The sequence below is a fragment of the Lissotriton helveticus genome, chromosome 11, assembly GCF_964261635.1.
Source record: "Lissotriton helveticus chromosome 11, aLisHel1.1, whole genome shotgun sequence".
In the NCBI taxonomy this organism is placed as follows: Eukaryota; Metazoa; Chordata; class Amphibia; order Caudata; family Salamandridae; genus Lissotriton; species Lissotriton helveticus.
In genome coordinates this window covers 115573116-115589415 of record NC_136072.1, presented here as the reverse complement: position 1 = coordinate 115589415, position 16300 = coordinate 115573116, and the positions used below count along the sequence as shown (strand labels likewise).

The 16300-nt window shown below is 44.7% G+C and overlaps 1 protein-coding gene across 7 annotated transcripts in view; it reads right to left on the bottom strand.

Moving 5' to 3' along the window:
* FXR1 (FMR1 autosomal homolog 1) overlaps positions 1-16300 on the bottom strand; it is a 343266-nt gene that overhangs the window by 147495 nt on the left and 179471 nt on the right. For all 7 annotated transcript variants that reach the window (XM_078665656.1, XM_078665660.1, XM_078665655.1 and 4 more), the window contains exons 9-12: positions 15690-15768; positions 13664-13773; positions 13257-13343; positions 12873-13080 (exon numbers count right to left, since the gene is read on the bottom strand). In XM_078665656.1, the coding sequence (XP_078521782.1) occupies positions 12873-13080; positions 13257-13343; positions 13664-13773; positions 15690-15768 (484 nt within the window). The remainder of the gene's footprint in view (positions 1-12872; positions 13081-13256; positions 13344-13663; positions 13774-15689; positions 15769-16300) is intronic.

Genomic DNA, 16300 nt, shown 5'->3' with positions numbered 1-16300 from the left:
TTAGAGTGGAGCTTGAACCCGCCCCTCTTCTCCATTGGCTGGCTTCCTAAACAGAGGCCAGCCATTGGAGGAGAGGGGCATCACTCCATTCAAGCCCCATCTTTTTGGGATAGAGGGGTGTGTTTTGGCTGTTCTTTCTCTCCCTGACGTCATCGGGAGAGAGCAGCCCCATATCATGCTGCCTGCACGCCCAAGTTAGCCCTCTGATTGGTGTTCCTTATTAACCAATCAGAGGGCTGACTTGGGTGTGCAGGCAGCGTGAGCATTTCTGCCCGACCGCCGCCAGAAGAAGTCGGCTCAGCCTCCTGTAATTCTGGGCAAATTACTTAATCTCCTCGCTCCTACCAAAATAGAATGTGTACATGCATAAGGTAACAGTTGCTCATGTAAAGCACTCCAATAACTTGCGGTCGTGTTCGCGGTATGTACATTTGCAATAAGTAAATATAATGTGGTATTTTGCGTATTGCGCTTTCAACGTGCCTGCTCGTCTGATTTGTCCTACCAAATACAGCGGATTGCGGGATGGAGGGAGCCCCATTGTTGAATCCAGTGATTGACTGTCACCTTGATTGATTGATGGGGGGAGATATGTGTGCCTTGGGGAGAGTAAAAGAGATACTGCTTATTACTCAGTCAACCTAGAAAAATATTGGCGTCAGTATGCAATCCAGCAGTAGGATAAGCTATCCGATCTGCCAGAGTGATCGACCACGTCTGAGATCTCCCCCCCTAAAAAAACACTCAGACACCTTCCCGCTCGCATCACCCCTCAGCCACACGCTTATCCCTCAGAGGTGCACGGGATTATCTCCGTGCCTCCTAACCCCTCTGTCGATGTGCAGTCAAGAGAAAGAACCCCCCCTATGAGGAATCACAGGCCTGTGACCTTTAACCCCTTCTACAACACAAGCCTGCCTATCATTTACCCATCCCCCGCCTCACAAGGGGATGTCATTACCTGGCCCGAAGCCCCTCCAAGCTTGCGTTACCTGGGCACACCCCCTCCATATCCGATTACGCAGACCCCGAGGCCATCACTGTCGGCCTTTACCACCCCCTCCCTATGCACGATGCCTCCACCGATCACTCTTCTGCCCCCTACCCCCGTCACCTGTCCCCTTCAATGTACCCCTCTCTGCGCCTGAGATCACCCTTCCAACAAGCATTTACAATGCAATGGTCTCAGCCTCGTTCGTTGTGCTTGCTCTCCTACCCCTGCCCCCTCATTCCTTGTGCTTGCTCTCCTGCCCCCTCATTCCTTGTGCTTGCTCTCCTGCCCCTGCCCCCTCGTTGCTTGTGCTTGCTCTCCTGCCCCCGCCCCCTCGCTGGTTGTGCTTGCGCTCCTGCCCCCTCGTTCGTTGTGCTTGCTCTCCTGCCCCCTCGTTGCTTGTGCTTGCTCTCCTGCCCCCTCGTTGCTTGTGCTTGCTCTCCTGCCCCCTCGTTGCTTGTGCTTGCTCTCCTGCCCCCTCGTTGCTTGTGCTTGCTCTCCTGCCCCCTCGTTGCTTGTGCTTGCTCTCCTGCCCCCTCGTTGCTTGTGCTTGCTCTCCTGCCCCCTCGTTGCTTGTGCTTGCTCTCCTGCCCCCTCGTTGCTTGTGCTTGCTCTCCTGCCCCCTCGTTGCTTTTGCTTGCTCTCCTGCCCCCTCGTTGCTTGTGCTTGCTCTCCTGCCACTGCCCCCTCGTTGCTAGTGCTTGCTCTCCTGCCCCTGCCCCCTCGTTGCTTGTGCTTGCTCTCCTGCCCCTGCCCCCTCGTTGCTTGTGCTTGCTCTCCTGCCCCCTCGTTGCTTGTGCTTGCTCTCCTGCCACTGCCCCCTCGTTGCTAGTGCTTGCTCTCCTGCCCCTGCCCCCTCTTTGCTTGTGCTTGCTCTCCTGCCCCTGCCCCCTCGTTGCTTGTGCTTGCTCTCCTGCCCCTGCCCCCTCGTTGCTTGTGCTTGCTCTCCTGCCCCTGCCCCCTCGTTGCTTGTGCTTGCTCCCCTGCCCCCTCCTTGCTTGTGCTTGCTCTCCTGCCCCCTCGTTGCTTGTGCTTGCTCTCCTGCCCCTGCCCCCTCGCTGTGCCTGCTCCCCTGCCCCTTCGCTGTGCTTGCTCCCCTCCCCCCTCGTTCGTTGCTTGCTCTCCTGCTCCTGCCCTCTCATTCGTTGTGCTTGCTTTCCTGCCCCTGCCCCCTCGTTCGATGTGCTTGCTCTCCTGCCCCTGCCCCCCTCGTTGCTTGTGCATGCTCTCCTGCCCCTGCCCCCTCGTTGCTTGTGCTTGCTCTCCTGCCCCGCCCCCTCGTTGGTTGTGCTTGCTCTCCTGCCCCCGCCCCTCGTTGGTTGTGCTTGCTCTCCTGCCCTGCTATTGGCATTGTAAATGACAATGCCATTAATTTATGTTTTAAAAACAAAAACATAAATAAAAATAATGTCATGAGCAATGCCAATAGCTCTAACTTTAAGAATGCCGAGACCATTGCATTGTAAATGTTTGTTAGGTTCTGGCATCTCAAGAGCAGCTAAAGCTGAGACTGGAGGTCAAAAGTTGAGAAGAAAGGAAAATGCTACTTACCAGTATGCATCTGTTCTTGGCATGTAGAGCTGCAGAGTAGTACACTTAGCATTAGATCGCCACCTGGCGTTGGGCTCGGATGATTGCATGTTGTTGTCTTCTTGGAAGAAGTCTTTGTAGTCACAAGATAGGTAACTCCTCCCTTGGACAATAGTGCGCATGGGCATCGGCTTCATCCTTAGATTGTTTTTCGCCATGATGGGAAATTATGGAGTTAGTAGAAGTAAAGAAAAGATGTTCATGCGTGTGCATCTAAGTAAGATAAAACTGGAACAGATACAGGTCCCGGTGAGGCGGGAGGGCGTGTACTACTCTGCAGCTCTACATGCCAAGAACAGATGCATACTGGTAAGTAGCATTTTCCGTTCGAGGCATATGAGCTGCAGATTGTACACTTAGCATCGATTGTGCAGCAGTGTCTCCCCTAGCGGTGGTCACCTGTATCTGTTGCAGTTGTTTGAAAAAGAGTTTTAAGGACAGCTTGGCCTACTGCAGCTTGCTGCTTGGCTTGCACATCAACACAGTACTGTTTAGTGAAGGTGTGTGTTGTAGACCATGTTGCTGCTTTGCATATGTCCTCTAGGGGGATGTTTCCTAAGAAAGCCATAGAGGCTCCTAGTTTGCGTGTTGAGTGCGCTCTAGGAGGAACTGAATGTACGTTTTGCTTTTTGATAGCATATTTGTATACCTTTTACAATCCACCTTGCCATTCCACCTTTAGAGATGGGGTTGCCTTTGTGCGGTGGAGAGAAAGACACAAACAGTTGTTTTGTTTTTCTAAAAGACTTAGTTCTATCTATATAGTAGAGAAGAGCTCTTTTAACATCTAATGTGTGTAGAGCCCTTTCTGCCACAGAGTCTGGGTTTTGGAAAAACACAGGTAACTCGACAGATTGGTTTAAATGAAAAGGAGTTATGACTTTTGGAAGGAATTTTGGATTAGTTTGTAAGACCACTTTGTTATGATGTAATTGTAAACAGGTTACTTGTATTGTAAATGCTTGTATCTCACTTACTCTTCTAAGGGAGGTAATAGCAATAAGGAAAGCTGTTTTCCATGTAAGGAATTGTAGTTCACATTTATGTAAAGACTCGAAAGGGGGTCCCATGAGTCTTGTAAGAACAACGTTTAGGTTCCATACTGGAGAAGGTGGTAACCTGGGAGGAATGATTCTCTTTAATCCTTCCATAAATGCTTTAATTGCAGGCACTCTGAAAAGAGACAAATGTTGTCTATTTTGTAAATATGCTGCAATTGCTGCAAGATGTAAGCGTATGGATGAATATGCCAAGTTGCACCTTTGTAAATGTAAAAGGTAACAAATGATTTTCTGGATGGAAGTATCCAGGGGATCAATTTGGTTATTGTTGCAGTAAATGGCAAACCTCTTCCATTTAGTGGCATAGTTAGGCTTTGGTAGTAGGTCTCCTGGCCTCTTTAATAATGTTCATACAGTATGGTGGTAGGTTAAGATAACCAAACTCTAACACTTCAGGAGCCAGAGCGCCAAATTCAGTTGATTTGGGTCTGGATGTCTGATGTCTTCATGGTTCTGTGTTAGCAGGGATGGAGTCAGTTGTAGCTTTTGGTGTGGAACTTGAGACAGTTCGCCGGCGCCGTGGCCAGGGCGACTGACGCTGGAATCTGGGGATCAGGGTTCGATCCCCCGCTCCGGCGGCAGGTTAGCCCAGCACCATGTGACTCTGGGCAATAGCTTGCTTAATCTTCCCGACGGCCCCCAGCGCCTAGAGACCCTTACGGGTGATTGTGCGCTTTACAAATGTGGATTATAGTAGTGTGGTGAACCACGGTTGGCGTGCCCATGTGGGAGCTACTAGGATTAGTTTTTTTTTTCTTGTTTTGTTTTGCAGAGTTTTATATAGCGCGAACTAGACCGGAACCGAATCAGGTATCAGAGCGCTTTACATATTTTCCAGTTATGTTACATGAGGACACACTTTCATTTTTTTTTAGGCACGGGGAGATTAAGTGATTTGCCCAAAATCACAGGAGGTTTTGGCGTCGTTACTGAGACTCGAACCCAGATCCCCAGGTCCGAGGTCGAGCGCCCTAGCCGTTAGGCCAACTCCTCTCCCCAAGAGACTGGTTTAAGAGACTGCTGTCTGAGCTTGCGTACTACTAGTGGTATTAGTGGTATTGGCGGAAAAGTGTACGCAAATCTGCCTGACCAGTTCATCCATATTGCATTGCCCTTGGACTGCGGGTGTGGAAACCTGGCGGCGAAGGTTGGGCATTTTGCATTTTTTTGTGTGGCGAACAGATCTATGTCTGGATGACCCCACTTGCGAAAGAATGGTTAAAGAAACTGTGGATGTAGTTCCCATTTGTGAATTTGTTGTGTCTGCCGACTCAACAGATCTGCTATCTGATTGTGAACTCCTGGAAGGTGCTCTGCCAACAGATCTATGTTTTGTGGAATGGCCCATCTCCAAATGTCTTGTGCATGCTGGTACAGTGGTAGAAAGTGTGTCCCTCCTTGTTTTTGTATATAATACATGGCTGTCATGTTGTCCGTCCGGATCAAGACAGCTTTGTTCTGTACTTGGAATGTTTTGAGTGCTAAGAATATTGCTAGCCGTTCTAGATGGTTGATATGGAACAATTTTTGTTGACTGTTCCATTGTCCTTGAGTTGTATGATGTAGGAGGGGCTCTCCATCCTGTGAGGGATGCGTCTGCTGTGAGCACTAGTTGTGGAACAGGTTCGAGGAACGGCCGCCCTTTTGTCAAGTTTTTGGTATTCCACCACTGCAGAGAGCAATGTGTGCGGCTGTGTACCAACACCAGGTCTGCTAGTTGACCTTGAGCCTGGTTCCACTGTTGTGCTAGGCATTCCTGTAACGGACGCATTTGCAGTCTTGCATATGGCACTATGAAGATGCAAGATGCCATCATGCCTATTAGTCTCATGAACACTCTGGCTTGCAGAGAGTGTTGCGTTTGAAAGACTGTGACTACGGCTTGAATGCTGTGTATCCTTGCTGGACTGGGATACGCTAGAGCTGTAGACGTGTTTATTGTAGCCCCTAGATACTGATATATATGAGAAGGTTGCAGATGCGACTTGGTGTAGTTGATTGTGAACCCTAAGTCGTGCAATGTTTGAATTGTCTGATGTGTGTGTTGAACACACTGGTTGAATGATTTTGCTTTTATGAGCCAGCAGGCGCGGTGCGTCCATTGGGGCGTAGGGGCGTAGCCCCACTAAGCCCCATGGACCCACCGCGTCGTCACGAAAATACAAATACAACAAATACTGAAATAATCTTGCTCGCTACCTGCCGCCCGGGAATCCGGGAGACACCCGACTTTTCCGTGCGGGGGGCGGATGGGCCTGCTGCATCTGCGCAAGTTGATTTATGGGCAGAATCATGTTCGCGCATGCGCAGATTGATTCCCTGTGCATTTCCCCTTAGAGAGAGGACCTGGGGGCGGGCCGCAGCCCCCGGGGTTACACAGGGGGACTGGGCGAGGAGTCATGGTGCCCCCCCCAGCCAATCCTGACGGTTAGCAGGCCGACTTTGGTGCTGGGAAACCAGGTTCGAGCCTCTTATTGTAAATAATCGTGAAATGGGAGGAGAATGTATAGATTTGTGTCAGAAGAATTGGCACATATTTAAACTCGAAGTCTTATTGTTTCATCGTGAAAAGTAGCATTCAATGGGATTAAAAATGTGGTCGGCAGTGAACTGCTTCAGAAAGCAGACGCTTCAGAGAGCAAAGCAAGAGAAGTTCAGGTGGAAATCAGACGTATGAATTGAGGCCGGTTATCACTGTCACGCTGTAGTCGGAAGGATGTTCACACTCTTGTCAAAGCCATTTTATTCATTCACCTTGTTACTCTTATTGGACTTTATAAGCAGGAGTCTGCCCGATTTACTAAGACAAATAGGGCTCAGTTTGAGAAAGATTTACGCTTCAATAAATCACGGAACTTAAAATAAAACAGAAAAAGAATGTGGGTTTCTGAGGAAATAGTAGCATTTACGTCACCCATCTGTATGCGTGTAACTACACGCATACAGATGGGTGGATGCATGAATGAATGATGGATGCAGGATGGATGAATGGATGGGTGAATGGATGCAGGAAAGGATGCAGGATGGATGGGTGGATGGATGGGTGGATGGATGGATGGATGGGTGGGTGGATGCATGAATGCATGATGGATGCAGGATGGATGGATGGGTGAATGGATGCAGGATGGATGATGGATGGGTGAATGGATGAATGGATGCAGGAATGGATGCAGGATGGATGATGGATGGGTGGATGAATGAATGATGGATGCAGGATGGATGGGTGGATGAATGATGGATGCAGGATGGATGGATGAATGGATGCAGGAATGGATGCAGGATGGGTGGATGCATGAATGAATGATGGATGCAGGATGGAGGATGGATGGGTGGGTGGATGGATGAATGAATGATGGATGCAGGATGGATGAATGGATGGATGGATGGATGCAAGAATGGATGCAGGATGGATGGGTGGATGAATGAATGAATGATGGATGCAGGATGGATGCAGGGTGGGTGGATGGATGGATGGGTGGATGCATGAATGATGGATGCAGAATTGATGGATGGATGGGTGGGTGGATGCATGAATGAATGATGTATGGATGCAGGATGGGTGGGTGGATGGATGGATGGGTGGATGCATGAATGATGTATGGATGGATGCAAGGTGGTTCGGTCTCGCTCGCTGCGCTCGCTCGCTGTGCTCACTGCGCTCGCTCGCTGCGGGGCAATATGCAAATTAGTTTACGCCTCACCACTTTCAAATGTCACCAGCCGCCCCTGTGAGCCAGTCGTCCAGATAAGGGAAGACATGTTTTTGTTGTCTTCTGAGATGTGCTGCTACTACTGCTAGGCACTTTGTGAATACTTGTGGTGCCGTTGTCACTCCGAATGGAAGGACCTTGAACTGATAATATTGTCCTTCCAGTACAAACCTTAGATACTTCCTGTGAGCAGGATGTATAGGAATGTGGAAATAGGCGTCCTTTAGGTCTAGTGTTGTGAGGAAATCGCCCTGTTGCAGCAGTGGGAGCACTTGTTGCAAAGTGATCATATGAAAATTATCTGACTGAATGTAATGGTTGAGAGGCCTGAAGTCGAGAATTGGTCTTAGTGTCCCGTCCTTCTTGGGAATTAGAAAGTACAGCAGAGTAAACCCCCGTTCCTTGTTCTTGTAAAGGAACTAATTGGATTGCGTCCTTTTGTAGAAGTGACAGAACTTCTTGTTTGAGCAGAGTAAGGTGTTCTGCAGACATTGGATGCTGTCTGGGTGGTATGTGAGGAGGGGTTGCTGTAAGTTCTAGGCAGAAGCCATACTGGATAATCTGTCTTACCAACTTGTCTGATGTGATGGAGTTCCAGACAGGCAGGAATTGCGTTAATCTGCCCCCCACAGGAATGGAATGCTGTTGGTGGAGCAGAGGAAAGTCACTGTTTTGAGGCGGAAGAGGTTCGATTACTGTTGTTACCACGGCCTCTTCCTTTGTTGTTATTTCCTCTATATCCTCCTCTAAAGTATCTCTTGTTAGAGGATGTTTGTGTGTTAGATTTGAAGGATGTTGTATTATCTGCACCTGTTTGTTTGGAGCCCCCTCTATAAAAGGAGCGACGAAAGGAACCTCTAGTTTTTGTGGACTGTAGAGCCCCCATAGATTTGGCGGTGTCTGTATCCTTCTTCATTTTTTCAAGTGCTGTGTCTACTTCAGGTCCTAACAATTGGTTTTGATTAAATGGTTGGTTTAAAATGGTGTTTGGACTTCCTGTTTAAAACCTGAAATGCGTAGCCACACATGTCCTCTAAGTACGACACTGGTATTTACAGCTCTAGATCAAGTATCTGCTACATCTAGTGCGCACTTGATTGAGGCATTTGAGATAAGCTTGCCATCCTGTATAAGATCATTTGCCTGTGTCCTATATTGGTCAGGTAGATGTTCTAACAGTTTCTCTAACTGGTCATAATGAGCCCTATCATACCGGGAATGTAGGGCTTGTGTATTAGCTATACGCCATATGTTAGTAGCTTGCGCAGCTATTCTTTTGCCTGAGTCATCTATGACCATGGATTCTTTGTCAGGTGGGGGTGCGTCACCTGATGTTTGTGAGTTTGCTCTCTTCCTAGCATTTGATACAACTAATGAATCTAATGGTAGTTGTCCCTTAATGAAGGTAGGATCTGTAGGTGCAGGCCTATATTTTTTCTAAATTCTAGGGTTTAAAATCCTAGTACGTACAGGGTCTTTAAAAACCTCTGTAGCATGTTTGATCACCCCTTTGATCATGGGAAGAATTTGAACAGATCTTTGCGATTGTTCGAATGTGTAACAGAAAATCCTCCTCTGCCTTATCAGAATGCATTGTGACCTTATGGTACATTGCAGCTCTGTTCAATAGGTGCCCAATGCCAATGTTATCTTCTGGAGTATAAGGTTTTGATGGGTATGACTGTGGGTCAGGAATGTCTGGTATATCCTGTGGGTTTGGGTACTCCCAGTCTGTTTCATGTATAGGGTATGGGAAAGGCTCACCTGTGTCTATGCCTCCTCCTAAACTATACTCATCATCATTTTGAGGTGAGTGTGGAGGTAACAGAGGAGAATGAGAAGGAGACATCTGTGGTGAAATGTTAAGAGGAGCAGGAGATGAAGGAGAAGGAAGTATTGGTGAAGAAGGGTGAAGAAGGGTGCATAGGGGATGTCGTGGAGTCCTTCTTGGCAGGAACCACAGGTGTGGGTGTGTCATCTGCCTTCCTCTTCTTGTGTGGTGTAGTGGACACATGACCTGTCTTTGGGTGAATGTAGATCTTCTTTTGGAGAGGATCCGGCTGGAAGAGTTCTTCTCCTTGAGAAACCTTTGTCGGCGTCGATTTTTTCGGTACCGGACGAGGTTGCTGCTTGTCTTTAGCCTTAGGAGTGGTTAGTGTCCTTTGGCGTAATTTTCGGCACCGAAGGTGTTGTTTTCGGTGTGGTAGGCTGTTTCGAGGGCTTTGGCGCATCGGAATCAGGCCTTGTCGGTTTCGGCATAGAAGACGATGTCTTCAGAGTGGAAGCTGGTCTCGTCGGCTTCGAGGCGTCAGACGCTGGCTTCGTACCCTTGTCTTTAGAAGTCGACGGTTTCAGAGCCGAGACTTCTTTCGGTTTCGGTGCCGAGAGAGCTGGTGGGATCGGCATGTGCGGCTTGCTCGGAACCAAGCTACCGGAAGGCTTAGTTATTTTCTTCGGAGCCGGGCTCGATGGCGGGGCTGTTGAAGTGGATTTTTGGTCGCGACTGGGCCCCGGAGGCGGAGAGTTGACCTTTGCCTTCGATCTGGGTGTTGTGTGCGGTGCAGGGGCAGTAGTACTCACGCGCTGACCCGATGGTATGGAGTCATCTGAGTCGTCTGCCTCTGATACGATCTGGAGATCATCGGAATTTTCTTCGGGAACGAGCGGAACCTCCTCGTCGAAGATATCCAACGGTTCCGGAGCTGTTCTCTGCATGTGTCGACGGGCCCTCCGATCTCGGATGGTTTTCTCGGATCGAAAGGACGCGCAGGCTGTACAGCTGGATTCGTCGTGTTCTGGCGATAAGTACAGGTTACAGACCTCGTGGTGGTCACTGTGTGGAAACTTTGCTCCACACCCGGGGCATTCCTTGAATGGCGTCCTTTCATTTGGACAAAATTAAAGATATAAGAAAGACGGACCGGTTATTTGTCAATTATGGTCTCATTAATACTGGCTTAGCAGCTTCTAAGCGGTCCATCTCAAGATGGATGGTCTCCTGTATTTCCTTGGCCTATCAGTTAGCTAATACATCTCTTCAGGGGAGGCCTAAACGCATTCAACCAGAGGAAAGGCCTCTACTATGGCCCTCCTCAGAAACCTTTCCAAAGTAGAGATTTGCAAAGCAGCTACATGGCGGTCGGTTCATACTTTTTCTCGCCATTACTGCTTGGATTCAGATGCTCAGGCAGATACTCAAGTCGGTTAAGCATCTCTGAGAAATCTATTTGATTAATTGTTGGTAGCCACTGTATAATGGTTGTTTTTATTCCTGGTGCCACATTGCTCGTCCGCGAAGTGTGGGGTATGTGCTTGCTATTGTATTCACTGCTTATGACTATTGATAAGTATCTCCTGGAAGAGAAGGATAAGTTACTTACCTGTAATCCTAGTTCTCTTCCAGGGGTATACTCATCAAAGTCATAAGCACCCCACCCACCTCCCAGGACGAGCAATGCTTGTACAAATTTTCAAGTTGATTTATACGCCTTTACAAAAAGAACTGACCTAACTGTCACCTGTGGTGCATGCTGGGAGCAGAGTGCTCTCTGAGGTTTTTAAAGGCAAAGTGCCTAGGTTCTTGTAAATCTTAAAGGCAAGGTGGCAGTTGTCTTTTCTGTCTTACGACAGTTATCCCTATGCAGCCTATGGGCCAAACTGCCTGCAATTACTTGGTTTTCTTTTTGCTTGTTCTGGAAAATAAAATATTCTTGTATGAAGCCATTTGGGTGTAAGGCCTCTATTACAAGTAGTCTTAAGTGATGTATTACTATACAAGTACTGCTAAATTGTTTTCTGGCTGTTTGTCCCTTTTTAGTTTGAATTCTTTGATGGGACAGCATAGTTACATATATGGAGGTTTTCATACATATTTGGGTGTATGGGGTTGAAAGTTTATAAACTTTAATTTCCGGACATACACCAGTATATGTATGTACATATATATTTTGCTATAAGCTCCTGGGTCCCGCACATGGACGGGGATAATTCACTGCTTATGACTATTGATGAGTATGCCCTGGAAGAGAATTAGAGGTTACCTAGTTGGAATGTGGGACTCCTGTTGGGCCTGTATTGTTCCTGGCTCCTACTTACTGGTATTCTGTCACATGCTCAAATTTGTACTGTAACAACTTTCTCTTTTGTTTCCACAGTGTTATATGAACAACTCCTGTACAATCCTTTGTTTCTGGAAAAAGACTAGTCTAGGGACTCTCCTCTTGGGTCTAGAAAGATAACGCTACTGTGTCATTGATAGACTGGATGTTTAGTGTGTCCTCCTTCATATTACCTGTACAATATTCCCACTCATATGTAAATGAAAAATAAAAGGCATGTATTTTTAAAATAAAGAGCAGAAAGTATTAGTAGTCTTGTGTTGTTTGATATTAAAAAACAAGCAGTCACTTGTGAGCGGCTAAAAGAAATCTGAGAATGTCTATCTGCCAAGACGAGCTGTATGACTAACAACTGATGAGGTCTCTTGTGCGCACTCTCTCATATTCCTATCCCCCTCCTCCACCTTTGCCATCAGTGCTGAGCGCAGCCTTGCATGTGTTCAAAAGTCTCGACAGGGAAGGAGACTGGTAGGATCCACAAAGTTCCCTCAGCAACATCCAAATCCATAGGTTAGTGGTGCTTTGATTCTAGCACATAGGGCCTGTTGGTTTGCCTCTCAAAGGCAGCTTTAGAATTTACAACTCAAATTATTTTGGTTTTAAACAAGATGTGCAGTAGCCAGCGTATATTTGGTAATGATAGGTCCTTAGGCCTACGTGATTGATCCAATAACCTTTAAAAGATTTCACAATATTCCCTTATTGGTCTGTATGTTGGCTATTCGCCCAATAACCTCTATATCCCACAGAATGTGTACAGTTTGTTTACAAGGTCCCCATGAAATGTGTTAATCACTGTTGCTACTAACCTAATTGTACAGGTTCACAATAATCACATTTTTAACGTCTAGCACAAAAGGTGAATTTTGACAAATGTACCAGTGAGGATCAGGAGTAAAATAAAATCTAATGTGAAATTGTGCAGTGCTGGAAGTAGATGCAACTATTTTATTGCTTGTCCATTCAAACAATTTAAGATTTAATCCATCTCTTATGTTTTGTTTCTGCAGTTCACTGAAAATGTTTAATAAAATCATTGTTAAAAATGTTTCAACCTGCTGCTTTACTTATAGTCTTAAAGACGAAATAAGTGAATTTTACATTATAACTTGTGCACAGCATGGGAAGAACACCACAGTCATGCGCATCACTATACAACAGCTTTTTGCTTTCAGAAATGAGTTTCGTAGGTTGTGCCATTCAAAGGCATCACTGATATTAGTTTCAGACATTTATGGAAGAGAATGTTTCTGCTGCGAAAATGAAACTATTTAAGGAATTAGTTAGAAACCCTAATAGTATCTAGACAATTGTGCAGTATCAACACCCACGTTGGTCGACACTGCAGAGTTTTATTTATGAGCAATTACTTTTCACAAAAAAAATTATTTAAATGAATTACCATAACCAGATGTATAGTTGGGGCCCCTTCGACCTCTCCCTCTTCCGCTATATGACCTGCCGCCACGAACCGAGGAAACCGTACTTTCATCAGTCGTATAACCTTTCTCTTTTTCAGTTCCTCGGCTAGAAGGTGGTCTGAAAGCCATACCAATCTGGCGCAACTGTTCATCGATCTGTAACCTTTCCATCCTTAATTGCTCTACTTCCTGTATGCATAGCAAGAAAGGAAAAGTTTAGTCATATTCCAACAAGAAAGGATACCAATGTGTGTATCTTCGGACATTTCAGACAAAAACAACAAATTTAAGATGACTGTGCACTAAGATGCAAGTATAATTTTTCACTTCATGCACTGAGAAAAGAGGCATCAACAAGACGATACCTTTAAGTAAGCAATGTGGTATTCTAGAAGAACCTGCACATTTCCAATGCTTTCCTTAGTGCCGACAAATACAAAGGGAACCATCCCCTGTAAAAGAGAAAAACAAAACATGCATTAAAGGCATTTTTTTGAAGCAAAACATTTAAAGATAAATACCTCTGTGCGTGACCCTTAATACTACAATTTAAGATTTGTATAGCATTGTGAAATTTCAATAAAAATGCCACCAAATTTAACTCGCTACATCAACATGCAAATTTCGGTGTGACAGGTCTTTCTATATCAACAAATTAGGACAACGCAGTAACCACCTAACATTCAAAGCAATAAAATTTTTATTCTTGTCAAATATTTGTGCACACAGAATTATAAACCTACATCGAAGGAAACCTAAAAACATAACTCACATCTTCTCTGGGTAGTTTGTTTTCATTGTCTCCTTCAATTCTCACCCGAACGACTCCAGATTTGTCCACAATTTCTTGAATCACTTTTCCGTTCTTCCCAATCACTTTGCCTATAGAAAAATAAATATGTACTTTTAAAGGCAATGGCCAAAACAGCAAAACATTTGGATGAAGGCAGTGTAAGGAAAAACCTGACAAACTATTCAAAGTCTTTATTCTTTTTAGATAATCGGCTTCATTATTGATTATTACCCTTACTTCAGAAGAAGTGTCTTAATCACACAGTCTTTTGCAACATCTAAAACTTCTGAGTCACTCAAAAAAGTGTACTAAAGAGACATACATGAAAGTTTTATTGGGGAACTGTCCACACAAGGAAGAGTTTGGATGTCATCCAGTCTCATTATTCTAAACTTAGATATCAATAAGTTGACATGAAATATGCACTTTCTATTTGCAGCTACTGGGAAAGGCGGCATACTAAGATTATCTGTAGACAGGTGTTTTGGAGATGTCAGGAATGAAAGACTCACTCTCAGGATGCTGAAGATCACTAATCAGTATTGAGGAGAAAAACACACAGTCTTTCTCAGTCTCCGCTTGTGACACACGCACTAGACTGCCCATATCCATGGAACAACTGGAAGGATATTGACTGAGCAAAAGGAAAGGAGGCAAGGGGAATATCAAGGCCAAAACCTGTGTGACATCTGATACAAAGAGTACATCAGACAGAGGTACAATGCCACACAGGTGCATTTCATTTGCCTGTTACACTAATCGGACACCAAAACTGATGTTTGCACACATCTCTCCGTAAGCTTTTCAGATATATTTTTTAGCTGTTTTTCATTCTATGTTTTGGTTTACCACCCACTAAAAGGGTTTATTTTATCTTGCTACTCTATTATACTGTTTATGGATATCAGAAAGAATCCCATGACCGTGACGAAAAAGTTAAGAACCTGATATCCTGGTTCTCATCATGGGTTTTCTTCCTGAATCCAGAAACATCTGCCTCAAATAGAACAGAACCATACATACAATTTTATTTACTTCAGTCCCCTTACTTTTAAAACTTCAAAAAGCAATTGTGTTACTGACCCCTTGGCTGTTACTTAGCATTCAGTTTACAGCTTACATTAGGCTCTAAATTTAAAATGTTTGTTTAAAAATATAAGGACCGTGTTTTAAAAAAATATTACATAAATCAATGAATTGTGCCTATTATAAGCATGTTTAAACAGATGCATTTTCAATTGGAAATAAATCTACATTTTAAAAGTGTTTCTAGGACCCTGCACGTGCAAAGAATTACATAATGCAGAATACTTGCTATAACAAACAAAACCTAAACAAACTGAAGAAGGGACATTATGGTTTAGACACAAATCCAAAAAAAGCACTGCAATGTGCAAGTTAAAATAAGTAAAGTAATAGCAATTCCCATTCATTGAACTGCTTATGACCTCACACAATTTGTGAATGGCTGTGGAGACTTGAGCCCACTTCTACAGTAACCAATGTCAAGTCAAGTATACTTTTATTGATTCGTTAAAAAATCGTAAAATGATGGCAAAACATCATAAAACACAATACATTAAATGAGTATTTTTTTTTTTAAAACATGAGAAGCGTGAGACGTGACCACAGTTAAAAAGCTGACAAGTAATTCAATACATTTTTTTTTTAAATGCCGGCCAGTAGGTTATTTGTTAACTGGTTCGCTTAAATCAGTTTTTCCAGTTCCTTAGCAGCTATTTTCCAGTAACCAATGTGTTATTGGTTCAGCGCCTGGTTTTCCAACAAGTCCTTCATTCCACACACCTATTCAAAGAGGTTAATTGGCAAGACCTAGACATGGCCAAGCCCTGTATTACAAATCTGAGGGCCCAACCTCTTTATGATGCAGTGACTGGCTTATGGCCTTGTTCGTTTTTCCAATTGCATATTGTACACACCTCACTTCCAAATACGGCATATCAATAATAGGAAATTAATTCAAATCTCGACCTATTATACATACCCACAAGGTTTCGAGGGACCTGAATGAAATCCTCCACAAATTCCAAATAGCTTCTAGCTTTTTTTACTGCTTCAGCACTCTAGATGAGAAAAAGAATAGCTCTCCATTAATTACCTCTAGTAGATATGTAAAAAAAATGTAAATGGTTTAAGCCCCATGCATACAGGATCTTTAGTACTGTTTACAACACCTGCTGTTGCATTGCTGTAATGCCTTACGTTCTCTTCGGAACGTTTGTATATGCTAATGTCTGTAGTAAATCTACACCAATGACTAACTGCTGCCTCTATGTGCCACATACAGACATGATTTTGTTCTTGCTTTCCTTTGGAAAATCAACAAAACATGTTGAGAAACATTATAACACTGAAGTAAAGATATGTAAAAATAAGACACTGAACTTTACTATATACATGCATACATAAGAGAAACTGGGATGGAGCTTAGGAATGAAAGAAAATCTCATGCAATGATAATGCCCCTGTACACAAATATCTGAGAGGAGTTTTAAACAGTGGGGGAAATTCAGCCCCTGCTTCAATACACCAAGAAGAGTCAAATATGTTTTTGATACCCAGGGTTTCCTCGCGGACCATAAACAATATGTACTT